A 27,612-nucleotide genomic window follows, 5' to 3' on the forward strand; every position below is an offset into this window, starting at 1 on the left:
ATTAGGCTCTCAGCTGTCATTTCTTATTATAACACATCCATCAATAGAAGACCTGTGTGTTCTCACCTCATAGTCTAGTTTGTCTGAAGTGTACTTGTTAAGACTTGGGAATGAAAGAGCAGTCTAGGAGCTGAGAGGAAGCAAGCCCTGGCTTCAGGAGCTTTTTTTCAATAGCTGTTTTACATTCTGGGGGTGCTTTTTCTCCTCTGGCGTTTGAATATGTGCTCTAGAGGGATATGCTTACCTTTTTACAAGTAGTGAGATACTGTTTCTCTTGCAGCATTCTGTCAAAGGAAAAAGATAATATATCCTTTGATAGAACAGAATCAATTTACATTATGCCAGGGGCAGTATAATGTGCCTTTTTTTTTTTTAAGTCTTTAAGTTTCTGTGTTTATCTTTTCTGCAGTTACTAGCATACAAGGTAGCATACAATGTAAGTTGGAAGTTGTCTATTTTTCTATTGAATGATTAAATACTATGGTAATGATGTTTTCCTAATTCTACAACTATTGAGGTATACTGATTTACATTCATTTTCTGGGTTTTCCTGGGGCCTTAGTTTATACACATCTACTCAGCTGTTAGAGAAGAAAAAAGCTTGAGTTTATGAAAATCAAAGGGTTATGTTTAACCTTTTCATTTTTAACATACTCTTGAGCCCCTTCTGTGTTCTAGGGACTGTGACGTCTTTGCTGGAATGATACCTGTGTTTGTTATTAAATCTATATTTGGTTCTGGTATGAATGTGTAGGCCACTGCAGAATAAAATTTTGTTTTTAACAAATTTTTCTGAGGTGTGTGTTTCTGGGCAATTTAACTGTATTTTAATGTTTTCATTGATTTCTACAATATAGCATCCTCATTTTTATTTAAACTTAAAATACAATTGTTAGATATTTTGTAATAGTGCCTACTGTATTGAGGGTCTTTAGAAAATCTTGAACAATCTCTTTTTTTTTTTTTTTAAAGAAACAAAGCTTTCATTTTGGCCATTTGAGAAAGATACCTAAAAAATGTTTTACTTTGCTTGTCCTTATTAAACAATACATATTGACTATAATTTAAGATTCTTCTGGTTATTAGTAGTCATTATTATCAATATCAGTTATTGTAAACTGAAGCCGTCAGGTCTCTGAAGTTCTTTTAACATCTCTCTCTCTTTGTGTAGAAGACTCCACACCGTCCTTTTCAAGTACTTCTGTCTACTTTTCAGAGTTTTCCTCTCTTCTTGTCCCTGTTAGATTGCAGCATGTCATCTCGTGTTAATGAGTTAGCCTCTAAAGCCCTTTTCTCTGAACTTACTGCTTCTGGTCTACTGTAGCTTAAAAATAACTCAGCCTATTTTAATTTTGCCCATGATAAGAGGAAAGGATTCTGAGTGAGGGCCTGAGTTACGGTCATGACATTTATACTCAGATGTCAAATAGGACTTCAGACTTAGTACGTCCAAAATTAAACTTCAGCCTCTCCCCACTTCCTCTCCCCACCCTACTTCTGCATAGTTGCTCTCATCTCAGTTGGTGCCACTGTCAGCCCGCCATTGCTTACCATCAACCTGAAAGTTACCCTGGACTTAGGCTTCCTGTCACCCCTTTATCCAATCTGTTAGGAAGTCTCCTGTCTCCTTTCAGAATATACCGTGAATCCTATCATTTTTCACCACTTCTGTCTGGTCCAAGCCACCATTACCTCTCACCTGGAACCCCACAAGAAGCTCCCTACTGATAGTGTTTCCACTTTTGCCTCTGTTACCATCTCTTCTCATCACAGCTTCCAGAGTGGTCCTTGTAGAGCATAAAATGTCACAGCCCAATACCCTCCAGAGAGGTTCCCTTTTTCACTCAAAAGCCAAATGATCTGCAGGATGCCTTATGAATGCATCCTGCTTCCCCCGTGTTCTAGCTTCCTCACCTCCTACTTTCCCCTCTTGCTCACTCACTTCCCACCACACTGGCCTCCTGGTTCTTCCTCCGACACGCCAGGCACGCCCTCATAAGAGACCCTTCACACTGGCTGGTCCTGGAGTGCTGCTTCTCTCGAGATGTCTATCTGGCCTACCAACCCTGACCCAAAGCCTCCTTCAGATCTTAGCTCACATGAGGCCAATCCAAACCATCCTGTTTTAAGCTCCATTTCTGATTATTCCACTTACCCTGCTATTTTTTCCTACATTTCTTATTTGACACATTATAACTTACTTATGTGTATTTAATGTTTCTCCCATTAGAATGTAAGCTCCATGAAGGAAAGAATTTTTAAACCTTTTTGTTTAATGATGTATCCTTGGTGTCTAAAATAGTACCTGACACGTTGTGAGTGGTTAATCAGAAATATTTGCTGAATGAATGAATTAACTGTAATCTGTAGACTCTATGAATTTGTTCATTACTGATTGGGAGCCTTTTACTCTGACTTATTATTCTTATCCTGGATATTTAAGTATGCTTGTAAATGGCATGAAATATATGAGGAGATACTGTATCTACATAATAGATATGATAACAAGTTCAATATTAGCTTTCTGGTAATTTTTTAAAGAATTCTTTGCAGTTCCTTTAATTCTTTAATATTTTTAAATGTAGAATCTATAGCTTTAAATAACCTATTTTTTATTGAGAGTTGAAATTTTAATATAAGCGTATTTGTCAGTATTTTGTTAAATAGCAAAATATTCCTAATTTGATTTATTTTTGTAAATTACTTGTAGACACACTCTGTGCGGTTCTAGAAAGAGACACTCTAAGTATTAGAGAATGTCGACTTTTTGGAGCTGTTGTACGATGGGCAGAAGCAGAATGTCAAAGACAACAATTGCCTATGACCTTTGGAAACAAGCAGAAAGTTCTGGGGAAAGCACTGGCCTTGATCCGCTTCCCATTGATGACCATTGAGGAGTTTGCGGCAGGTAAGGCTGTAACTTGTCCAAAATCTACTTGAAACTATTGCAATGGGCAGTCAGTCTCCCTCTGCGAGAGAGAAAAAGAAGCTATTCATGTATATACATTTGTGTGTGTAATGTCCTCCAGTTCTCCTGATAGCCCTTGAAGATATATTGTAGGTTATATATCTTTTAAAAATATTATGAATACATAGAAGTTATACGGTATCTTATAGGTTTAAGAATGGAACCTGGGAGGGGTTAAGCACCTTACCCAGAGTTACAGTGACAGATCTTTCTGACCCTTAAGGTTGATGCTTCTTAGTTCTATGACCAGTTCTTATTTCCCATATCAACACTGAGTATATTCTGCTTCTAAGTCATGGCCAGATTGATTTAAAAGAAAAAAATCTCATAATTGTTTACAGTTATACTTCTTTATGTTTATTGGCCATTTGCATTTTTTTCTTAACATTCATGACTTTTATTCTGTTGAGGTATTCAAATTTTTCTTATTATGTTCCAGTATTCTCCCAAGTTGTTGTTGCTGGTTGGAATCATTTTTTTCTTTCTGTAAATTGTTTATAACATCTACCTAGTAAAGTGGATAAATACTGTGAACACACCTATGTAACCACACATACCACTTTATAGTACATTATCATATCCCTCCAGTCTCCTTCATGCATGTCTCTCCTAGTCTTTCATCTCCCTCCCAAAGGTGACAACTTTCTGGCTTCTATAAATGAGTTTTGTCTGTTTTTAAACTTATTATAAAGGAAGCCATGCATTCAGCATGTATTCTTTTGTGTGTGGCTTCTTTCTCTTGACATTATGTCTGTTAGATTCATCTACGTGGCTGTGTGTGGCACAACCACACACTTTTTCATTGCTGCATAGTCTGTATGGATGAACCATGATTTATTTATCCACTTTACTGTTGGACGTTTGTGTTGTTTCTATATGGGACCATTGAGAACATTCTTATACCTGTGGCTTGGTGTGTATATGTGAACATTTCTATGAGTGGGAGCAGTATAATTGCAGAGTTGCAGAGTGTACATATGTTAGCATTGGTAGATCCTACCAAACAGTGGCCCAAAGTAGTTGTAACAGTTCACAGCCAAATACCAAACTTAGTCAAGTGTTCATTCCAGTTGCCTCATATCCTCTCCATTCAGTTCAGTCACTCAGTCGTGTCCAACTCTTTGCGACCCCATGAATCGCAGCACGCCAGGCCTCCCTGTCTACCACCAACTCCCAGAGTTCACCCAAACTCATGTGCATCGAGTCGGTGATGCCATCCAGCCATCTCATCCTCTGTTGTCCCCTTCTCATCCTGCCCCCAATCCCTCCCAGCATCAGGGTGTTTTCCAATGAGTCAACTCTTCCCATGAGGTGGCCAAAGTATTGGAGTTTCAGCCTCAGTATCAGTCCTTCCAATGAACACCAAGGACTGATCTTCTTTAGGATGGACTAGTTGGATCTCCTTGCAGTCCAAGGGACTCTCAAGAGTCTTCTCCAGCACCACAGTTGAAAAGCATCAATTCTTTGGCGCTCAGCTTTCTTCACAGTCCAATTCTCACATCCATACATGACCATTGGAAAGACCATAGCCTTGACTAGATGGACCTTTGTTGGCAAAGTAATATCTCTGCTTTTTAATATGCTATCTAGGTTGGTGATAACTTTCCTTTCAAGGAGTAAGCGTCTTTTAATTTCATGGCTGCAATCACCATCTGCAGTGATTTTGGAGCCCAGAAAATTAAAGTCTGACACTGTTTCCCCATCTATTTGCCATGAAGTGATGGGACCGGATACCATGATCTTAGTTTTCTGAATGTTGAGCTTTAAGCCAACTTTTTCACTCTCCTCTTTCACTTTCATCAAGAGGCTTTTGAGTTCCTCTTTACTTTCTGCCATAAGGGTGGTGTCATCTGCATATCTGAGGTTATTGATATTTCTCCCGGCAGTCTTGATTCCAGCTCGTGCTTCTTCCAACCCAGCGTTTCTCATGATGTACTCTGCATATAAGTTAAATAAGCAGGGTGACAATATACAGCCTTGACGTACTCCTTTTCCTATCTAGAACCAGTCTGTTGTTCCCTGTCCAGTTCTAACTGTTGCTTCCTGACCTGCATATAGGTTTCTCAAGAGGCAAGTCAGGTGGTCTGGTATGCCTGTCTCTTAAAGAATTTTCCACAGTTTCTTGTGATCCACACAGTCAAAGGCTTTGGCATAGTCAATAAAGCAGAAATAGATGTTCTTCTGGAACTCTCTTGCTTTTTCGATGATCCAGCGGATGTTGGCAATTTGATCTCTGGTTCCTCTGCCTTTTCTAAAACCAGCTTGAACATCTGGAAGTTCACGGTTCACGTATTGCTGAAGCCTGTCTTGGAAAATTTTGAGCATTACTTTACCAGCGTGTGAGATGAGTGCAATTGTGTGGTAGTTTGAGCATTCTTTGGCATTGCCTTTCTTTGGGATTAGAATGAAAACTGACCTTTTCCAGTCCTGTGGCCACTGCTCAGTTTTCCAAATTTGCTGGCATGTTGAGTGCAGCACTTTCACAGCATCATCTTTCAGGATTTGAAATAGCTCAACTGGAATTCCATTACCTCCACTGGCTTTGTTCAGTGTATATAATCTGACAGAAGACTTGTATCCAGAATATGTTAGACACATATATAATGTGTGTATATACAGTTAATATCCCCCAGTCTGTGAATTGTCTTTTCATTATCTTAATGCTGTCTTTTTATAAATAGAAGATCTTAATTTTAATGAATTAATTTATCAATCTTTTTGTTTAAGGTGAAGGCTTTTTTTGTCTTCCTTAAGAAATTTTACCTGCCTCAAGGTGATAAAAGATATTCTCTTAAGTTTTCGTCTAGGAAGTTTATTGTTTTTCATTTAACTTTTCAGTCTGTAATCCAATTGGGTTTTTGTTTTTTGTGGTTTTTTTCCCCCACACACGTGTGTGGTGTGAGGTTAGGGGTCAAGATTCATTTTTTCCCCATGCGACTATGTATTAAAAACTACCCTTGCCTCCATGCCCAGCAGTGCTAAAGTGACTCTTTGCAACCCCATGGACTTTAAGCCCTCCAGGTTCCTCTGTCCATGGAATTTTCCAGGCAAGAATACTGGAGTGGGTTGCCATTTCCTCCTCCAGGGGATCTTCCTGACCCAGGGATTGAACCTACGACTCCCACATTGCAGGCTGCTGCTTTGCTGTCTGAGCCAGCGACAATGATAGTGAGAGTGAAACTTGCTCAGTGTCGGACTCTTTGTGACCCCATGGACTAATTCTCCAGGCCAGAATACTGGACTGGGCAGCCTTTCCCTTCTTCAGGGGGTCTTCCCAAACCAGAGATCGAACCCAGGTCTCCTGCATTGCAGGTGGATTCTTTATCAGCTGAACCACAAGGGAAGCCCAAGAATACTGGAGTGGGTAGCCTATCCCTTCTCCAGCGGATATTCCCTACCCAGGAATCAATCCGGGGTCTCCTGCCTTGCAGGCGGATTCTTTAGCAACTGAGCTACAGCAGTGCTAACTTTTGTAAATCAACTCACTATATATGAATGAATCTATTTCTGTAATATTTATTTGACTCTGCTGTTGTATTATTTATACTTGAACCAATCTGTGGAGTTTTCATTTCTGTAGTTTTAAAGTGAATTTTGAAATCTGATAGTGAAAATCCTCTAGCTTTGTTCTTCTGTATTATCTTGGCTATTCTTGGTCTTAAGTATTTTCATATAAACAATTTAAGCAGCTTTTTAGTTTCTACCCCAAAAAAAAGTCATGGGTTTCTGATTGGAATTGCATAGAATCCATTGATTGGTGTGGGAATAATTGATATTTTTATGATACTCTGTTTTCTAATCCATAAACTTTGATTTAAGTCTTTAAACATTTCTCTTAGTAGTATTAATATTTGAGTTTTCTGGTAGCCGTCTTGCATATTTTTTGGTAGGTTTATTCTGTACATATTTGGCTTGCTAAATGTTATTACAGTGATTGTTTTTTTAATTTTCATGTCCTAATTGTTTGCCAGTGGAAGTGCAGTTGGTTTTCCTGTATTGACTTTGTATCTAGTGACCTTGCTAAAATCACAAATTCTAATAATTCATTTGTAGTTCATTGTGCATAGTCTACATGTACAGTTAGGTGATCTGCAAACAATGATAATTCTGTTCTTCCCTTCTAATCCTTAAGACATTTCTTTTTCTTGCCTTACTGTATGACTTAGAAGCTTGAGCATGCTAAGAGGTATGGATAAGTAGATATCTTGTATTATTTCATCTTAGGCAGAACGTTTTCAGTATTTCCCAACAGAGGAATTTATGCTTGCTGTAAATTTTTTGTAGATAGCCTTTATTGGATTAAGAAAGTTTCCTTCTATTACTACTCTGCTAAGAGTTTTATTGTGAATTTTATCAAATGTTTCTCCTCTGTTGAGATAGTGATGCAGTTTTCCCCTTTAATTTTCTTAATATGAATTGTTTGATTTTCCAAGTTAAACCTTTGGATTCCTTACATAAACCAGACTTGGTTGTCATGCATTATTCTTTTTATATATTACTAGATCCTCTTTACCAAATTTAAAAAATATTTTAAGGACTGCTTCATGAGTGAAATTAGTCTATAATTTTCCTTTCTTGTAATGAAATTATCAGATTTTTGATTATCAAGTTTATGCTGGACTCATACAAAACTAAGGAATATTTCTTTTTTCAGTATTCAAGAGTTTATATAAAACTGGTGCTATTTTTCCTTAAATGTTTAGGGCAACTCATCAGTGAAGCTATCTGGATCTAGTGTTTTCTTTGTGGAAGTATTTTAATTAGAGATACAATTTCTTGAGTAGAGTAAGACTTTTCAGGTTTCCTCTTTTTGTAACAGTTTCATCTAGACCTTTAATTTATTAATGTGAATTTCATAATATCCTTTTATTATCTCTGTGAAATCTAAATTATGTCCCCTATTTCATTTCTGATAGTGATTTATTGTGCCTTTAATCAGCCTTGCCTAGGAGTTTATCCATTTTGTTAGTTTTTTCCAAGAACTGACTTCTGGCTTTATTAATTTCTTTATATATGTTTTCCATTTCACTGATTTCTGCTTTTTTCTTTATTATTTCCTGTAATTTTAATTTGCTGGGGATTATTTACTTAGTCATTATGACTTTTTGAGATATACCCTAAACAGTGGCATTCAACTTTATTCTTTTCATGTCTAGTTTTCTGTCTAAACATCCATTTTTCCCCCAGAAATTTTGATATGTTGTATTTTCATTGCCATTCAATACAAATTATTTTCATGGTAATATTTTTTTGATCCAAGGGCTATAAATACATAGCTTAATTTTCAAATATTTGGGCATTTTTCTTCCCAACATTAAGACAGAAATTTCTCTTTAACTGTTTATCTCTTAGCAGCTCCTTTCTGCTTGGTTTCTTGGTGTCATGGTTTTCTCTTTCTTGTGCATAGCTTAGGAATTGACCAATACTTCAAGGAGAAGTCATGCACAAGATGTTGATCTTGTTTGTCTATTAAGTATTCTCTTCCAGATCATTGTCTGGCTGCCTTGGTGGCTTTTTGTCTCTTCAGTTGAGTGAGGACTACAGTTTCTAGATTGCCCGTTTCTGTGTGACATTAAAGCTCTGTGAAGCAGATCAGCAAGTATTCCAAGGGGAAAGTGATGACAAATATAGGGCTTAATCTCAGTACACTTTGCTTCTGAAACACTGTCTCAGTTGTTCACTGTTAATGTGAAATAACTGTTTTATGTACTGTTTCATCTATGGTTCTCCAGGCAAGAATACCAGAGTGGGTAGCCATTCCCTTCTCCAGGGGATCTTCCCGACCCAGGGATCGAACCTGGGTCTCCTGCATTGCAGTCGGATTCTTTACCATCTGAGCCACCAGGGAAGCCCATAGTTGTTCTCAAACGTAGGCTGTTCCATCCCACAGACTTCTTAATATTTTTATGTAGTCAAATAACATTTCTTCTTTTGCTGTAGTGCATGCTGTTTTCTGTTGTGCATATTATTCTGTATTATATTTTTCAAAAATGTTTTGGGGAGAATTCCCTTTATATTCTCTTTTTTGCTACTGTGTGTGTTTAACACTTTTTTTTCCTTCTAGAGATTAGGAAATAATAAATTTGCATTTAATTTTTTCCCTTTCAATTTTATTAATTCTCCATTTCATAATAAAACAGTATTTATTGGCCTTTCTATTTCAGATATAAATGTTAGTATGGTGTTTCATCCTTTCACCTTTTGACTACTTTAGGTAGATTGTACACCCACACAACATGCTGCAAAAATACAACTCTCTTAGACTTAACTATAGGTTGTATTGGTTTTAGTGCTCATCCCGAGTGTATTCCTGATTACTTTCTTTAGACAGGTATATGGTATGTATCTGAAAGTGTTTTTCATGATCTGAAGACTTCTTTTTTCAACTAAGGAAATTTTATTATACAGGCATTCCTTGGAGATAGTGTGGGTTAGATTCCAGACCACCGCAATAAATGGAATATCACAGTAGAGTGAGTCACACAAATTGTTTGGTTTCCCAGTGCATATAAAAGTTATATTTACACTATATTGTTGTCTATTAAGTGTGCAGTAGTATTATGTCTTAAAAAACAAAGTGCATAACTACATTTAAAAAGACTATTGCTAAAGAACACTAGAGCCTTTAGCAAGTCATAATTTTTTTGCTGGTGGAGGATCTTGCCTTGATGTTAGTGGATGCTTACTAATCAGGGTGGTGGTTGCTGAAGATCAAGGTGGCCTTGGCAATTTCTTGAAATAAGACAACAGTGAAATCTGCCACATTGATTCCTTTTACAGATTGTTTCCTTTCACAAGTGATTTCTCTGTGGTAGGCAATGCTGTTGAATAGCATTTTACCCACAGTAGAACTTCTTTCAAAATTGGAGACAACCCTCTCACACTCTGCTTTATCAACCACGTTTATGTAATACTGTAAATCCTTTGTTGTCATGACAACAGTCTTCACAGCATATTCACCAGGAGGACATTCCGTCTCAAGAAACCTCTTTTCTCATCTGTAGAAGCAGCTCCTTATGTGTTCAAGTTTTACCATGAAAGTGTAGCAGTTTAGTCACATTTTCAGGCTCCACTTCTAATTCTAGTTGTCTTCCTGTTTGTACCACATCTGCAGTTACTTTCTCCACTGAAGTCTTTGAACCTCTCAATGTTACGCATGAGGGGTGCAATTTACTTCCTCTAAACTTTGTTTGGCTTTGATATTTTGACTCTTCCCATAAATCATAAATGTTCTTAGTGGCATTTAAAATGGTGACTCCTTTCCAGATTTTCAGTTTACTTTGCCCAGATGCATCAGAGGAATCTGTAGCTTTACAAAATGTACTTCTTAAATAATAAGGCTTGAAACTCTACACTCTTTGATCCAGATTTAGCATAATTCTTAAGGACCCTAGGATTTTCAGATTGGTGAATGAGCCTTGAGTTCAGCTGAACGTCACCAGCTGTATTAATCCCTAGCAAGAGAGTCAACCTGTCCTTTGAAGGCAGGCATTGACTTCTCCTCTCTAGCTGTCAAAGTCCTAGATGACATCTTCTTCCGATGGAAGGCTGTTTGTCTTCATTGAAAATCTGTTGTTTTGTGTAGTCACCTTCATTAATTATCTTAATTAGATCTTCTAAATAAGTCATTTCATCTTCTATATCAGCTACTTCACCTTGCCCTTCTATGTCAGGGGGCAACTTCTTTCCTTACACCTCCTGAACTAACCTCTGCTGGCTTCAGATGTTTCTTCTGCAGCCTCCTCACTCTTCTCAGCCTTCACAGACTTGAGGAGAGTTAGGCCTTGCTCTGGATTAGACTCTGGCTTAAGGGACTGTTGTGCCTGGTTTGATCTGTCCAAACCACTCAAACTTCCTCCACATCAGCTTTAAGGCTATATCGCTTTCTTATTATTTATGTGTTCAGTGGAGAAGCACCTAATTTTCTACAGGAATTTTTCCTTTGCATCCATAGCCTGGCTAATGTTTGGTGCCAGAGATCTAGCTTTTGACGTGCCTTTCTCATTCAGCTTAATCATTTCTAGCTTTTGATTTAAAGGAGACATGTGTGACTGTTGCTTTTTTTTGAAACACAGGAGGACACTGTAGGGTTGTTAATTGGCCTTATTTCATTATTGTTGTATCTCAGAAGGAGATGGGAATGGCTGATCAATGGAGCAGTCAGAACACACACATTTATCCATCAAGTTCAGTCTTATGGGTGTGGTTCAAAACTATTACAGTAGTAACATCAAAGGTAACTGATCACAGATCATCATAACAAATACAATGGAAAAGTTTGAACTGTTGTAAGAATTACCAAAATGTGACACAGAGGCACAAAGTGAACAAACGCTGTTGGAAAAATGACGGCAATAGACTTGTTTGGTGCCACAAACCTTTAATTTGTGGGAAAAAATAAAAATATATCTGCGAAACATAATAAAGCGAGATGTACCAGTACCTTGAATTACTGCATCATCCTATTTTTGTTAGTTCTTAGGAATGCTAGTTACTATATGTTGAACTCTGCTTTTTATCATCCATTTTAATAACGTTTAACATTTTAATTCTTTTGTCTTACCTCTTGTTATTCTCAGAAAGTTACATGAGTTTTCACCTCCATCTCTCTTCTGATCTTATGCAGTTCCAGTTCTATTGTTTTTTTCCCCCTCTAAAATGCATGTTTTAAGTTTGTAATTGTATTTTTTCTTCTTAACAGTCTCTATTCAGACTATTCTCTATCCAGAGATTCCAAATGAACCATAGGGCACACACATATTTTGTGTGTGATATTTTAAAATATTTTATTAAAAATTAGGGTGTTTTCTGTTAAAATATGATTTATAGCTTCCTAAACCAAATTTCACTGCAGATGGTGATTGCAGCCATGAAATTAAAAGACGCTTACTCCTTGGAAGGAAAGTTATGACCAACCTAGATAGCATATTCAAAAGCAGAGACATTACTTTGCCAACAAAGGTCTGTCTGGTCAAAGCTATGGTCTTTCCAGCAGTCATGTATGGATGTGAGAGTTGGACTGTGAAGAAAGCTGAGTGCCAAAGAATTGATGCTTTTGAACTGTGGTGTTGGAGAAGACTCTTGAGCATCCCTTGGACTGCAAGGAGATCCAGCCAGTCCATTCTAAAGGAGATCAGTCCTGGGTGTTCATTGGAAGGACTGATGCTGAAGCTGAAACTCCAATACTTTGGCCATCTCATGTGAAGAGTTAACTCATTGGAAAAGACCCTGATGCTGGGAGGGATTGAGGGCAGGAGGAGAAGGGGACGACAGAAGATGAGACGGCTGGATCGCATCACCGACTCGATGCACATGAGATTGGGTAAACTCCGAGAATTGGTGATGGACAGGGAGGCCTGGCGTGCTGCGGTTCATGGGGTTGCAAAGAGTCGGATGCAACTGAACTGAACTGAACTGAAACCAAATTTCTAGTGTATTGCAATCTCTTATTTAAATTGTTTTTCCAGCCTTGGAAGAGATCTCCTGGCATCTTTTATGAGGAATAGCATTTATTCCTGGGTAAATTTAAGCAGTTTGGAGTTTTCTCAGAAGCAGTGAGTGAGAGAAGTATAGCATGTGAGATGCTGCTTTCACAACTCTTCAAGTCTTAACTCCTGCCCTCTGCTAATTTCAAAATCTCACAGTAAAAGAGCACTGTGCCATCTATTTCCACCTGTATATATTCCATTGTTCAGTTATAGCCTCAGACAGGTGAGGAATGGAAAGGTCAGAATAAGTCTTGTCTACCACTGTAAGCATTTCTTCACTTTTCCTTTCTGATAAACAGAATCCTCAGAGAGGGTGAATGGATAGCAAAGTCCAGAGATCTTTCTCTGAGCTCAAGGTTTCACCTAATCTTTGATTTATCAGTGATTTGCACACTTATATATTAGGTTAACCTCAGATGAATTTAGTAAAAGTTTTAAATATATGCTAAAATTACGTATTATAATATGTAATTACAAAATTACATATTGAGTAAGTTCCTGGAGTTGGTGATGGACAGGGAAGCTTGGCGTGCTGCAGTCCATGGGGTCTCAAAGAGTTGGGCACAACTGAGCAACAGAACTGAACTGAACATATGCTAAGATTTTTTTACCTCATTTTTGCTTTACATCTTTCCCATTTGAATTCACCTTATTATGTGGACTATTACACAGTTAGGAATTGTAGTGAAGTTAGTTTTACTGAGGTTTATGCTTTTATTTCTACAGGTCCTGCTCAGTCTGGAATTCTGTCAGATCGGGAGGTGGTCAATCTCTTTCTTCATTTCACTGTCAATCCTAAACCCCGTGTTGAATACATTGATCGACCGAGATGCTGCCTCAGAGGAAAGGAGTGCTGCATCAATAGGTTCCAGCAAGTAGAGAGCCGGTGGGGCTACAGTGGCACGAGTGACCGGATCAGGTATCTGCCGCATCGGAGTCTCAGGAGTGGGCAGGACAGGGGTTAGCCCTTGACTCTCTGTTCATATCCTGGGAGATGATTTACTACATTTTATTTTATACTTTGTTTAATACATGTCTAACTTGATACAGCAACAAGGGAGGCTTACGGGTCTCCTTACTGAATTATGAGCGAGGGAACCTTTCAGGAAAGAGGTAAAGTAAGGAAGGATTGAATGGGGCTATGAGTTTTGTAAGGATTGTCACTGGTGGGGAGCTGAAGTCTAGACCTTAATTGACCAAACACTGTTTTAACAGTCTTAGGGCTACAGTTTAATACATTGAACATTAACTCAGTTTAATGTAAGTTTTTTCTTTGCATAGGTGTTACATGGAAAATACCTCAGTATACATTTATAACAATTTTGAATGGGAAAAAATTTTTTAATCTTAAAAGATGTATGCATATAATCCTTTTGGAATTTATATTTGCCCTACCGTGTTTCTTAGGCTAAATGTGAAAATAGGATATGTATCTGTTTTCATAAAACCTACCTTTTGGATTTTTCACTTATTGAATGTTAATAGCACTTTGGTGTAAAACCAGAAACTAACAGCAAGTTTGTTTAAAACTAGAACTCCCAAGGGGGAGAGGACTCCTATAATTATTGGGTTAAAATAGAAATAAAAATGCATTTGTGGCCTATTTAGTAGTAATTCACACAGTGAGAATACTATATATGAAAACTTAGGGGATGAGGCCAAAGCATCACAGAGAGAATTAGCAATAATTAACTACTTTTACTAAATAGAGTAGAAATAAATGATTTAACCATTTCACCCATGAAGCTAGAAAATGAACAGCAAAAAAACCATATGAAAAAAGAAAAGAAATAGATAAAAATAGAAATTAATGAATTAAAAATAGTAGAATTGCTAAATCCATAAGCTGGTTCCTGAAAAAGACCAATAAAGTAAATCTCTAGCAAAGGTAATAAACTACATCTACAAATAATGGAATATAATCATATACTGAAGACGTTTTTATTTTAATTCTGGGTTTACTCTGTGCTAATAAATTGAACATCTTCATGGAATGGATCATTTTATAGGCAAATATAAATAATCAAAATTGACTGAAGAAGAAAGCCTGACTAGACCAGTTACCATGGAAGAAATTAAAAGTTATCAAAGAACTGTCCCTTCACAAGGTGGTTTTGACAGGTGAGTTTGATCAGACCTTCAGGGAACAAATTGTTTCCTTGAACATTCAAAGAAGAAAATACTTCTTGGTTAATTATTGAAGGAAGCCTAACCCTTATACAGGAATCTAACAAGCTCACTGATATAGAAAAGACATCCTACCAAAAATAGCTTATTGAGTCTGGCAGTACCTCACAAGGATAATACTATAAAAGCAAGTAGGTGTAAATCAGAAATAGGTGTACATCAACTATACTCCAATTTAAAAAAAGATAAATCAGAGTTGGAAAAATACATCCAGTGGAGATAAATATGCAAGATCCAAGTTCTGACATCTTAAGTTTGGTTCTGAAGCTGTAAAGTTACAGAAATTGAAGTGTTTATAACATGAAAGGCACACATATTGCTCAGGAGAAGTGTGGCCATTTCAGATACAGAGACTTAAGTTCCTCCTGTGGTTTCTTAAAAAGAGGACACTGAGTGATGCATTGAACATCTTTTAAAGCAGCATCCATCCAACAGTGAGTTTTGTAGGACTATTCCTAATAAAGTCCATCAATGGAAAAGGAGTGCAAAGAAACGATAAAAGGGAAAGTTTGTTTGAAGTTTGAAAGAATGGCTCAATACTAGTGTTACTTTAACTCACCATGGTAGCAGATCAAAGAAAAATAAACAGTGTATTTGGAGAGATGTCAAAAACTTTTGATAAAATTTCACCCTCAATCCAGGTATAACTATTAATAGGCTAGGTCTAGAGGAATACTTATTTTAATACAATAGACTATTGAACCCTCAAGATAGGGGTGCCTGGTAACCTTGCTGATTTCAGCAGTATTCTTTTAACACTGATTGATGTAGGCATAAAGGATAAAGAAACATAGTAATTAGCACAGCGCTGTAAATCAAGTATACTTCAATATAAATAAATATTGGAAAGGAAGAGTCTTTTTCATTTTTTGCAGATAACATCTATGTTAGTAGTTCTGCAGTCCATCAGATCTAGGTCTCCCTCTTTTATAATAAATATTTTGTATTCCCCCCTTTAGTAACCTGAAATGAAATTTATAATGTGTTTCTTTTTCTCTTTTAAGAGTAACTTTTTCTTGTACAATTATTTAGTTTTAGCTTTTTCTCTAGTTGCATTGAGCAGGAGCTGTTCTCTAGTTGCAGTGCCTGGGCTTATTGCAGTGGCTTCTCTTGTTGCAGAGCACAGGCTTAGTAGTTGTGGTGCACGGCCTTAGTTGCTCTGCACATGTGAAGTCTTTCTGGATCAGGGATTGAACGTGTGTCACCTGCGGATTCTTTATCACTGAGCCACCAGGGAAGCCTGTGTTTCTTTCTTTTTAAGTGGTATAATGGCTTAGGTGTAATGTAAAGGAAAATAAATGTAACTGATAGTAAAATAAAATGCATACCTCAACATGTAGGCACTTGGGCAGCAACAAAAGACAAGAAGCAATCAGACATAGTTCCTGTGCACACCAGCACGCCGAGACAGCTGCAGGTGCAGAGAACAGGGTGTGGAGTGCTGCTGCCAATTTTGTCATTTTCTTTAAAGGTTTTCAAGCAAAGCACATTACAGTCCATCCTATTTTTCCATATTTGAGAACTCATCTACTCACTAGAATTTATTTGTGACCCCCAAATCAACACCAGTAGCGCGTTCTCAGTCATTCCCAGGAAACATCTGAATCATTCTTAGAATTTAAGATTATACTCCACCTAAGTCGGGTGTGTGTGTTGTTGTTTAGTCGCGAAGTCATGTCTGACTCTTTTGTGACCCCATAGACCATGGCCCTCCATGCTTCTTTGTCCATGGGATTTCCCAGACAAGAATACTGGAGTGGGTTGCCATTTCCTTCTCCAGAGGGTGTTCTCAACCAGGGATTGAACCCTCATTTCCTGCATTGGCAGGAGCCTCCAGGGAAGCCTCGGGTGTGCATACATATTCCCCCAAGAGCAGTGCAGTGGTTTAGTATTTGCTGATTCTGTGTTTGTGAAAACTATAAAATATAACTACCATAAACAATGAGAATTGACCAAAATTCTACTTCCTTGATTTGAATTGTAATCACCTCTTGTAAAAGTCAGTGAATATTAAAATTGCCGTAAAAATCTTTGCTCTATAAATAAGTTTTGATTAGGTTCAAGGCTCATAGTTAAAAACAGGTGTTTTATCTGCATGAATTCTGACCGGACACTTGAACTGATAGGGGTTCTTTGTTTTGGGAGCCTGTCCCAAGCACTGCAGCAAACCTGGTGCCCCTGGCTGCCTGCTAGTGGTGCTTCGTAGTCCTCATGGAAACAGCATACCTCGTAGGGGTAGGAAGCCTTTTGAGAACAAGTATTTAACCCAGACAGCTTCAGGATCAGTAAAAATCTGTTAGAACCAATAAAAAAGAATAGTGGTCAGTTACAAAATGTATTTACAAAAGCCAGTGATGTTCTCATGTCATTAAAATTCCATTACAGGGATGGATGGTGCTGGTGGTTAGCAGCAGTCTGAATGTGCTTAATACCACTGAACTAGAGACTTTAAAATACTTAAGATTGTACATTTTGTTATATATTTTGTCACAGTAAAAATTTTTAGGGAATTCCTGGCAGTCCAGTGGTTAGAACTTAGCACTTTCACTGCAGAGGCCCAAGTTCAATCCTCGGTCAGGGAAACTGAGATCCTGCCAGCCACACAGCACAGCCAAAAACAAAAAAATTTAATGTTTGAATTTTCATTTATAATAGTAAAAACAGACCCACCTGCAATAGTAACAAAGTAGCAGAATTAAATCCTATAGGAAATGTACAGTGTGGTATACCACCTAAAGAACTGGAGAACTTTGACTGAATTCAGACAGTATCTTTCCGAACTAACCTCTGTGTTATGCAGTTCCTTATAGAGGTCGCATGTTTTTGGTAGGGAGGGGTGGGTTGGCAAAACTATTCCAAAATTAATCTGCAAAAATAAATATTTCTTTTAAGAGAGTGGTATTAATATGAAAAATACTGTAAAGCTATAATAAGATAGTATATATAAAGAGTTCAGAAACCAATCTAATGTAAATGAACATTCAGAATGTGAGGCAAGAATTAACCACTGGGAAAATAAAGTTCAGTCTTTACTGATGCCATCTTCCAGCATTTGCATAAATTAAAATTTTAACATTAAAAAAATGAAACTGAGAAAGTGTTGGAACAGAATGTTTATTATAAGGATGAGATAGGCCTTTCTAAACTTGGCATAGATCATAACTGGACTACAAATAAGTCAAATATTTACATCCAAAACCACCATAAAATTGAAAGATAAATGACAAATGAAACTTTCTGAAATGGATATTACTGACAAAGCATGAGCTTTCAAATCCACATGAAAAAGACACTCAGCCGAGAAATAGGGGAAAGAACATGGGTGGGATTTTCATTAAAAGAGAAAATCCAGTAGACAGTATGCATATAAGCAAATGTGCTGACTCATTAATGGTGGTGGTGGTGGTTTAGTCACTAAGTCGTGTCCAACTGTTGGGACACCATGGACTGTGGCCTACCAGGTTCCTCTGTCCATGGGATTCTGTAGGCAAGAGTACTAGAGTGGTTAGCAATTTCCTTCTCTAGGGGATCTTCCTGATCCAGGAAGCAAACCCAAGGCTCCTGCATTGCAGACAGATTCTCTGCTGACTGAGCTAAGAGGGAAGCCCAAACTCATTAATAATCAAATATAAATAGAATTTGTCAGTCATCAGTTTCTCAACAGTAAAAAGATGATACTTGTAGTTGAGAGTGAGATAGCAGTGATTTTCATTCCTTCTTGGGTGTGAAGTTTTATAATCTGCCCAGAGAGCAGTTTGATAAAGTTCATCTAATACCTTAAGACTATACCTTTTTTTTCCCCCAGAAAATCTCCTTACAGGAATTTATTCTAGGAAATAGTCAAGGCACTGTGATATGATTTAGCTATAAGGTTGTTCATTGTGGCATTGTTATATAACAACAAATATTGCAAACAACCTAGATTATCTAACATATAGGAATTAAATATAATGGATCGGTAATAATCTTTCACCTTTTTATATGAAGTTATAAAAATATATACTGGCATGGTTTTTTAAATAGTACATGTATATTCACAGAAAAAAGTCTATTTTTCTGTTCCTTAAAAATAGAAGTAAAAGTCTGAAAGGGAAATGCACCAAATTAAAAATGAAGTTATCTCTAGATAGTATATTTAGAGATGCTTTAAATTTTTCCTCTTATTTGTTTAGCTACATTTTCTAACTTTTTAAAATAGTATATTGCTTTTCTATAATAAAAACTACATTATAAATTTTTTAAATTTTAAGGAGAGTCTCATACTGGGAGTTTTAGCATGATGTTTAAGAGCGTGACCTTTTGATTCATGCAGCTCTGGGGTTGTGTCCCAGCTCAGGTATGCAGTTTTAATCCAGGCAGATTGATTTCTCTAAACCTCAGTTTCTTCAACTATAAAAACTGAGGATGATAAAAATAATACTGTTACTTAGTATATAGAACTATTATGACTAAAGGAAATATTTCATATAAAGAACTGGGCTCAGTGCCTAACACAGGAAATGCTCATAAAGTGGTAATAGTGTGGTAGTAGTAATAGTAAAATTAAACTTGTGACTTCAATTCTTGAAACATGAAATGTTGAGGATAACTCCTTTATGTTATAGATTCTTTATTATTATACAGTCATTTGTGCCATTTGTGCTTGATGCTAGTTTTCATACGTTTATAAATGGAGTAAGGTGAGTCTGTTTCTTAACTATAGTAACCAGACTGGACCTGCTCGTTGTTCTAGTGTGGAATCCCATTCTGATCCACTGGTGTAACTCAGGTCCTATGCCCAAGTCCTCCACCACCTATTCTGTTACAGCAGCCTGCTTCCTTCACAGTTCTTAACACAGTTTATAATTAATGATTAACTCTTTGTTTACTTATCTATAATCAGTGTCCTCGACATAAGTGCAGTAGGGCCAGAGACTGTCTTGTTGACCATTATTTCCGCAGGGCCAGGCGCAGTGCCTCCATCTAATAGGCCCTCAGTAGACCAACCTAGGTAGCATATTCAAAAGCAGAGACGTTACTTTGCCAACAAAGGTCCGTCTAGTCAAGGCTATGGTTTTTCCAGTGGTCATGTATGGATGTGAGAGTTGGACTGTGAAGAAAGCTGAGCGCCAAAGAATTGATGCTTTTGAACTGTGGTGTTGGAGAAGACTCTTGAGAGTCCCTTGGACTGCAAGGAGATCCAACCAGTCCATTCTAAAGGAGATCAGTCCTGGGTGTTCATTGGAAGGACTGATGCTAAAGCTGAAACTCCAATACTTTGGCCACCTCATGTGAAGAGTTGACTCATTGGAAAAGACTCTGGTGCTGGGAGGGATTGGGGGCAGGAGGAGAAGGGGACGACAGAGGATGAGATGGCTGGATGGCATCACCAACTCGACGGACGTGAGTTTGAGTGAACTCCGGGAGTTGGTGATGGACAGGGAGGCCTGGCATGCTGCGATACATGGGGTCACAAAGAGTTGGACACGACTGAGCGACTGAATTGAACTGAACTGAAGTAGTCATCCAGCCGAGGAATTGTCAGTTTGGGATGCTGCTGGTTGACACATCTGTGTTCAGGAAGGAGATGTACAGGCAGATGTGGACTAAAATGATGACAAAAGAAGTGGGCATGTAGGCTGAAATGCTTGACTCAAAGGTGTACAGTACAGGCAACAGATTCTAGTTAAGTTCCTGTTAAGTTACTCTAGCTAGAGGTTTTGGGTAAACAGAAGACATTTCTCAGGATGTTTAATTTTTAATAGTTTTCTTTATTATGAGCAAAGTTAGATGTGCTGAGTAACACTTAAAAAATGTATAAGCCTTTAGAACATGAATGCTTATTGAATTTTGTATGTTATTTGATATTTGGCCTCATTCCCTTAGGTTCACAGTTAACAGAAGAATCTCTATAGTTGGATTTGGTTTATATGGCTCTATTCATGGTCCCACGGATTATCAAGTGAATATACAGGTACACTTTTTTCACCCACTCTATACCATCTGAAATATATAACAAGTGTAATTTTGCAGTAAGGTACTGTTTTGATGAAATCCAAGTTTCAGTATAATTATCAAAGGCATCAGAAAGCCTACTAGTAGCATTTTAAGCCTAGAGGGTTCCTTTTTACAATTGATCTAAAGTGTGTGGTTTCAGAAAATTGGGGTCCTGGGGCTCTTAACAGAAGCATTCACTATAAGGAGCTCTCCTTTGTCCGGGAAGCCCTTCTGTTAGCCCTTCCTATCTGCACTGGCTATCTGCAAACCCCCACCTGCTTTCTTCCTGATACTTGAATTCTAGAGCTTGAAACTGCCTAATTCCCTATAACTCCTGGTGACATCTCTGATCTCTGATGGTCTGTCTGTGTCCTGCCCCATTCTTAGGTCTGCTCCACCTCAGTTTTTTCCGATAAGGCATGATCATTTACCCTTGAAGAAAGTGAAGCTCTTCTCTCCTTCCCTCCCAGTCCACCAGTGTTCTCCACACTTTCCATTGCATGCCCTAGTTAGTAAAATTATTTTTGAAACACATCTACATTGTACTTTTATCTACTATACACATACACCTATGCAGTACTATACTAATTTTATACATAAATAAACACACAAAGGAAAAAAGGAAGTAAACAATATTTCAGACTTCCATAAACAGAAAATACTGCCCTCTAAAATGTTATTAATATTCTATTTTTAATAGTGAAAACATGAGTGAACTTTGTGATCAAAATGCATCATTAGTCTTTAGGACCACACGACAATTCAAAGACCTTGTCTGATGACACCCAGAAAAGATACTTCACTTCTTCACAAAGACTCACAAAGGAGCCCAGTCATGTCCAACTCTTTGTGAACCTATGAACTATACAGTCCATGAAATTCTCTAGGCCAGGATACTGGAATGGGTAGCCTTTCTGTTCTCCAGGGGATCTTCCCAACCCAGGGATCAAACCCAGGTCTCCCGCATTGCAGGCGGATTCTTTACCAGCTGGGCCACAGGGGAAGCCCAAGAATACTGGAGTGCGTAGCTTATCCCTTCTCCAGCGGATCTTCCCCGCCCAGGAATCAATCTGGGGTCTTCTGCATTGCAGGCGGATTCTTTACCAACTCAGCTATCAGGGAAGCCCCCTCACAAAGATACCTCATTCCAAATGGAAGAATTGCTTTATTGGCTGGGCTAATGAAATCATGCTCATTTTAAAATCCTGTCCACTAAAATCTAGTGAAATTCAGCTATAAATTTATATTGTTCATATTAATTCGTTGCTCTTATAAATCAGAAAGTTACAGTTTTAATATTTTTAACAAATAGGTTCAAAAGCCACTGAAATTTGTTTATCTGAGAGATTTTAAAGGTTAGAAAATAAAAAAATCACAGAAGACCTCTGAGGGGTATAAAGATTTTCATGATCACTCCTGGTTTTACTGTATATATTGTTGCTGCTAACTGCTAAGTCTCTTCAGTCGTGTCCGACTCTGCAACCCCATAGACAGCAGCCCACCAGGCTCCCCCATCCCTGGGAGTCTCCAGGCAAGAACAGTGGAGTGGGTTGCCATCTCCTTCTCCAATGCATGAAAGTGAAAAGTGAAAGTGAAATCCCTTGGTCGTGTCCGACTCTTAGCAACCCCATGGACTGCAGCCCACCAGGCTCCTCCATCCATGGGATTTTCCAGGCAAGAGTACTGGAGTGGGGTGCCATTGCCTTCTCCTATATATTGTTGAGATCCTATCTAATAGGATCCGTAAACCCACTTAGGCAGGCTGTGTAATCTGCAGGCCTGGAAGAGCGAGGGCCTGACGATCATTCTCTATGGCTGAAGAGCCCTCTCTTCCTTCAGTGCCCGTCACATGTTACATGAAACTCCAGAGCCCTTGACAAACTGAGGGAGGGCATCAGGGTTATAGGTGTACTTAGCTGATAAAATAGAAAATGAATAGAAATAGGACTTCTCTTTATGTTCTTCCACTGAGTGACTGGTCTTATGCACCCTCTAGATACATTACCAGATAGATCTCCCTGGGTTTGAATTTCAACTCTGCTATCTCCACCGTGTGACTGTGGGCAGATTGTGTGACCCCTGTAAGCCTCAGTTTCCTTGTTTACTTTGATAGGCATGCTATGCTATGCCAAGTCATTTCAGTCATGTCTGACTCTGTGCGACCCCATAGACGGCAGCCCACCAGGCTTCCCCGTCCCTGGGATTCTCCAGGCAAGAACACTGGAGTGGGTTGCCATTTCCTTCTCCAATGCATGAAAGTGAAAAGTGAAAGTGCAGTCGCTCAGTCGTGTCTGACCTTCAGCGACCCCATGGACTGCAGCCCTCCAGGCTCCTCCATCCATGGGATTTGGAATTCCAGGCAAGAGTACTGGAGTGGGGTGCCATTGATAGGCATAGTACCTCCATTATAATGTTCTGAGGACCAGTTGAGACGATGCCTGTAAAGTGTTTGAAACAGAGTCTGTTGCTGTCATTGTTGCTCTAGTTTTATAATTTGATTCTCACAATAGCCTTAGGAAGAAGGCAAACAAATTTTTTCCCAAATTAAAAGGTAAAACTGAGTGGCTTGCTGTAGGTTGCATTGCCACAGCCAAATTTTGTGTCTCAGCTACTTTATTCCCGGGTGCCAGCATGTCTTTTGTTTCTTTTAAATTTTTTACTGAGCTGTGATACAGTGTGGTCCCTCCGTATCCTTGAGCGGTTGGTTCCAGGACCCCACATGGTTACGAGAACCCACAGATACTAAAGCCCCTTATATAAAATGATGTCATACAGTAAGCCCTTCACGTCCACAGGGGCCAATTGTATATACAGAAAAGTACACATAGTTATAAGTGTGTGACTTCCTTTCCATTTACTGTGGACTTGCTTGTGTAACCAGTGGCCTGATGAAGGAACAGTGCAATACAGCACCCCAGACATCCTGCGTGATCTTTTCTGGTCTCTCCCCGCGAGGTAGCCACTGTCCCCATCTTCCACTGCATGTACTGGTTCAGCCTGTGTTGCTGTTACTCTCTTTATCTGAAATATGCAAAAAGATGGTTTTGTGAGCCTTGGCTTCCACACATACTGTCTTTGCATGAAGACTTTTCTCTTATAACCTGGACCTCTGGCTTGAGCTTTTAAAACTCTTCTGTGGAGCCTCACCACTTCCTGATAAAATCAGTGTTTCCTGTCCTCCTCCACTTCATCTCAAGCACAACTCTCCTACTGCAGGTGCTGTTCTGAATTGTCCCTGTTTACTTGTCTTCTCATGACTAGAAGCTCCTTGAGGGTGTCTCAGTGCCTGGCACAGGTTATGGGACAGACAGAATTATCATATTTTAAATATCCACATAGGATATTACAGGAATTTCCCATCAACAAGACAGAGGCTTCTGCTGCTGCTGCTGCTGCTAAGTTGCTTCAGTCGTGTCCAACTCTGTGTGACCCCATAGACAGCAGCCCACCAGGCTCCGCCGTCCCTGGGATTCTCTAGGCAAGAACACTGGATTGGGTTGCCATTTCCTTCTCCAATGCATGAAAGTGAAAAGTGAAAGTGAAGTCGCTCAGTCATGCCCAACTCTTAGCGACTCCATGGACTGCAGCCCACCAGGCTTCTCCATCCATGGGATTTTCCAGGCAAGAGTACTGGAGTAGGGTGCCATTGCCTTCTCCAAAGACAGAGGCTAGCAAGGAGTAAAGGCTCATTTCCCTCAGGTTTCTAAAATCCACACGTTCTTTAACACCAGTTCCCAAGCCATGTGTCCTTTTTAGAAGCTCCTCTTCTACAGCCAAGGCCGGTGAATGCGTTTTCTGACAGCGTGTTTCAAGCCATCTTTGGTGGTTAGAGATGGCAGAGAAAAATGACAACAGAAAGTAGAAGCCTGCTGTGCTGTTCCTAAGGGCTTCATATTCTTTTCTAGGAAACTTTATTTCAGTTGATGTAACTTAAATTTAACTTTTCTTTTAAAAATTACAGATCATAGAATATGAAAAAAAACAAACACTGGGACAAAATGATACTGGATTCAGTTGTGACGGAACTGCTAACACATTCAGGGTCATGTTCAAAGAACCCATAGAGATCCTGCCCAACTTGTGCTACATGGCATGCGCAACACTCAAAGTAAGAGTCTTCCCGAGTGTTCTACCTGGTGAGCTGCAGGGCCTGGGGTTTCCTCCTGCATGTTGCAGAGCACGTGTTTCAATAGCAGCTGAGAATCACTCACAATAAATCCTTGGCGGAAGCAGGGAAGGCAGGAAGCTGGGAGCTAAATTGTACCACGGCTTTGAGAAAAGCAGTGCCTCTCAGCACAGCTCTGCTCGGGAGAGCTGTTAGTTCTCCACAAGAATCTAGTAGCCCTTTGTTTGATCAGGAGATTGCAAGTTTAATAGAAGATAAAACAGTTTTTTTTGTTTTTTTTTTAAACCATTTCACTGTTCTCTAATACCCGAGCTCTACGTTCAGTATTTTTAGTCATTAATTAGCTTGTAGCAGAAACTACATTTTTCAGTAAATGACTTGGCATAAATTTTTATACAAGAGCTATAAAGAAATAAAGTAGATCGTTAATCTAATTGAAATGCCATGTCCAGTTGAGTGCTTATTAAATGAAAATGACTAATGAACCGTTTGCTCTCATTTAGGGTCCGGATTCCCACTATGGTACAAAAGGACTGAAGAAGGTGGTGCACGAAACACCTACTGCTAGCAAGACTGTCTTTTTCTTTTTTAGTTCTCCTGGCAATAATAATGGCACTTCAATAGAAGATGGGCAAATACCAGAAATAATATTTTATACATAATTCAGCTTTATAACATCCAGCTGAACAATACCTAATTCAGCATTATCATACACCCCGGCTAAGCAGTACCATGCAGTCTAGTCTCAACGGCATAAAGAACTGGTCACAAAAAAAGAGTTGGCGTGTTATGAATATTTATAACTGTAAGATAAGAGACATTTTGGTTTCTTAGGTAAATAAATGTTGACTTAAATCTCTGCATGATTTAATGGGTGATTTCCATTTTCTTGTAACCTTAAGGGAAAAAAGAATGGGTTTAATTGTTTTTAAAAAAACAGCTGTTTCAGCTTTATCTTGTATAATTTCTTAGATCAGCTGACTCATGATATTTCAGCAGTTTTATAATTGAAAGATTCTTGTTTTATGTAGCTTGTTTGTGTTTTTTGTTTGTTTCTGTTTGAACTATTTTGAAGGTTACATAAGATGAAGTAGGTCAGTATTTCCACAGAATTCCTACTAACTAAAGTTAATTTTCAGAAAATGAAGAAAGCTGACTTCATCCTTGGAGTTTTTAAATATCTGGTTGTTAGCATTTGGCATATTGCTAGAAATAGGCTTAACAAATGCCTCAGAAAATTTTGAGTGCATTTATAGGAAAAATATTTCATAATAATCTAGTAATATATTACATAGTACAATTTTAAACGATAAATTGAATTTGTACAAATTCACAGTAATCTGTTATGAACAGAGGATCTAAAGGTGTACTTTAAGACTGGATTCTTTATCACGTAATCTTTATCACTTAAAGTTTATAGTATATATAAACTATACCCATCTCTCTGAATGAGGCATGCTGTTGAGAATTCCCAAAATTGAAGTGATGATGGTGATGGTGGTGGTGCCTGGCTAAACAGACATCATCAATTCAACATTTGGTGATAATCTCATAAAGGAAGAAATGGAATGAAATACTAACATCTCTAACGACTGCTTTGATATCCAACAGAATCACACCTACTGGAAAATATACTTTCTGAACACCTACACAGTTCTATCCAAGAAATAAGATGTAATATTTACGACCTCACTGTCACAGGTGCAGCTGCCTTAGGAGGGAATGGAAAGTATATTGGCAGGATGATATTTATACACTTTTATAAAGCAAAATTTTTATATAAATAACTTTCTTTTTCTTTCCCTTGAAAATGATTATCTCATTTAAAATGTATGTATAATTAAGCTCTATCAAATAGTTGTGGAAGATGTGCAGAAATCACAATTCTCTTTAGTATCAACTTAAAAAGAATTTTTTCTAAATGGTAATTAGGATAAAAAAATTTCCATCTAAAGTAGTATTTCACTGGATATTTTCATGAAGATAGGGAGGTGTGTTGGTGGCAGAGGTCTCTTTAAATGGCTAGAGGAAAAGGGAAATTTTTCCCTCTCTGGTAATATGATCTTAAGACTGTAAACCTCAGTTAACTGGAATAACTCTGAAATGTGTGGTCTGGTAAACTGAAGATTAACCAGCAAACACTCTTTAGTTTTGCTGGAAAGTACGACTGCAGAAAATACTTCTGCCTTAAAAAATACAGTATGCCAGAGGTAAGTTAATGTTTTTTGACGCTTGAAGTATTTCAGTTGCTTCAGATGTGTTACACTGAACGATTGTAACTGAAAGTAGTCATAGAAGGGACAAGAAATGGAACAGTTTACTGATATGGGACATCCCCTGGAATTATAAATAAATAAATATTATCCTTTTATTTTTTGTTACTTGTCTTTTTTTTCTAAAAGTGTTTGCTGCTCAGTTGTGTCTGAGTCTTTGTGACCCCATGGACTGTGGCCCACCAGGCTCCTCTGTCCAAGAGATTCTCCAGGCAAGAATACTGGAATGGGTTGCCAAAGACACTGTTTTGAATAAAAGTTCTAGTTAATTGAGGTTTAACATTATTTTTGTTGATGTGTGTGTATGTGTGCTCAGTTGCTCAGTCAGTATCTGACTCCTTGCAGACCCATAGACTGTAGCCCACCAGGCTCCTGTGTCCACGGGATTCTCCAGGCAAGAATACTGCAGTGGCTTGTCCACTCATCCTCCCCGCCCCAGCCTGGTCAGCTCATTGCAGAACAGGCCAAATTTGAGAATTCCTTGGCCTTGATAATAGGTTGGAGTGAGGGGACAGAGCACAAAGGCTATGGACATTTAAATTTTTTTAAACGCTGGTGCCAAAGAATTTCTGCCCAAAGGGAAAAAAGAACAGG

At 38.3% G+C, this 27,612-nt stretch overlaps 1 protein-coding gene across 3 annotated transcripts in view; it reads left to right on the plus strand.

Annotated features, from left to right (window-relative positions):
* The window catches only part of BTBD1 (BTB domain containing 1), a 51,963-nt gene extending 24,847 nt beyond the window's left edge, over positions 1 to 27,116 (plus strand). For 2 of the 3 annotated variants that reach the window (XM_027521993.1, XM_027521994.1), the window contains 5 exons: positions 2,711 to 2,908; positions 13,183 to 13,375; positions 20,509 to 20,596; positions 24,581 to 24,727; positions 25,249 to 27,116. In XM_027521993.1, the coding sequence (XP_027377794.1) occupies positions 2,711 to 2,908; positions 13,183 to 13,375; positions 20,509 to 20,596; positions 24,581 to 24,727; positions 25,249 to 25,407 (785 nt within the window). In that variant the 3' untranslated portion in view covers positions 25,408 to 27,116. Of the gene's footprint in view, positions 1 to 2,710; positions 2,909 to 13,182; positions 13,376 to 20,508; positions 20,597 to 24,580; positions 24,756 to 25,248 lie in introns of all 3 variants that reach the window. The other variant, XM_027521995.1, reaches the window with a different exon arrangement.
* The last annotated feature ends 496 nt before the right edge of the window (positions 27,117 to 27,612 follow it).

This window comes from Bos indicus x Bos taurus, chromosome 21 (assembly GCF_003369695.1).
Source record: "Bos indicus x Bos taurus breed Angus x Brahman F1 hybrid chromosome 21, Bos_hybrid_MaternalHap_v2.0, whole genome shotgun sequence".
NCBI classification, from domain to species: Eukaryota; Metazoa; Chordata; class Mammalia; order Artiodactyla; family Bovidae; genus Bos; species Bos indicus x Bos taurus.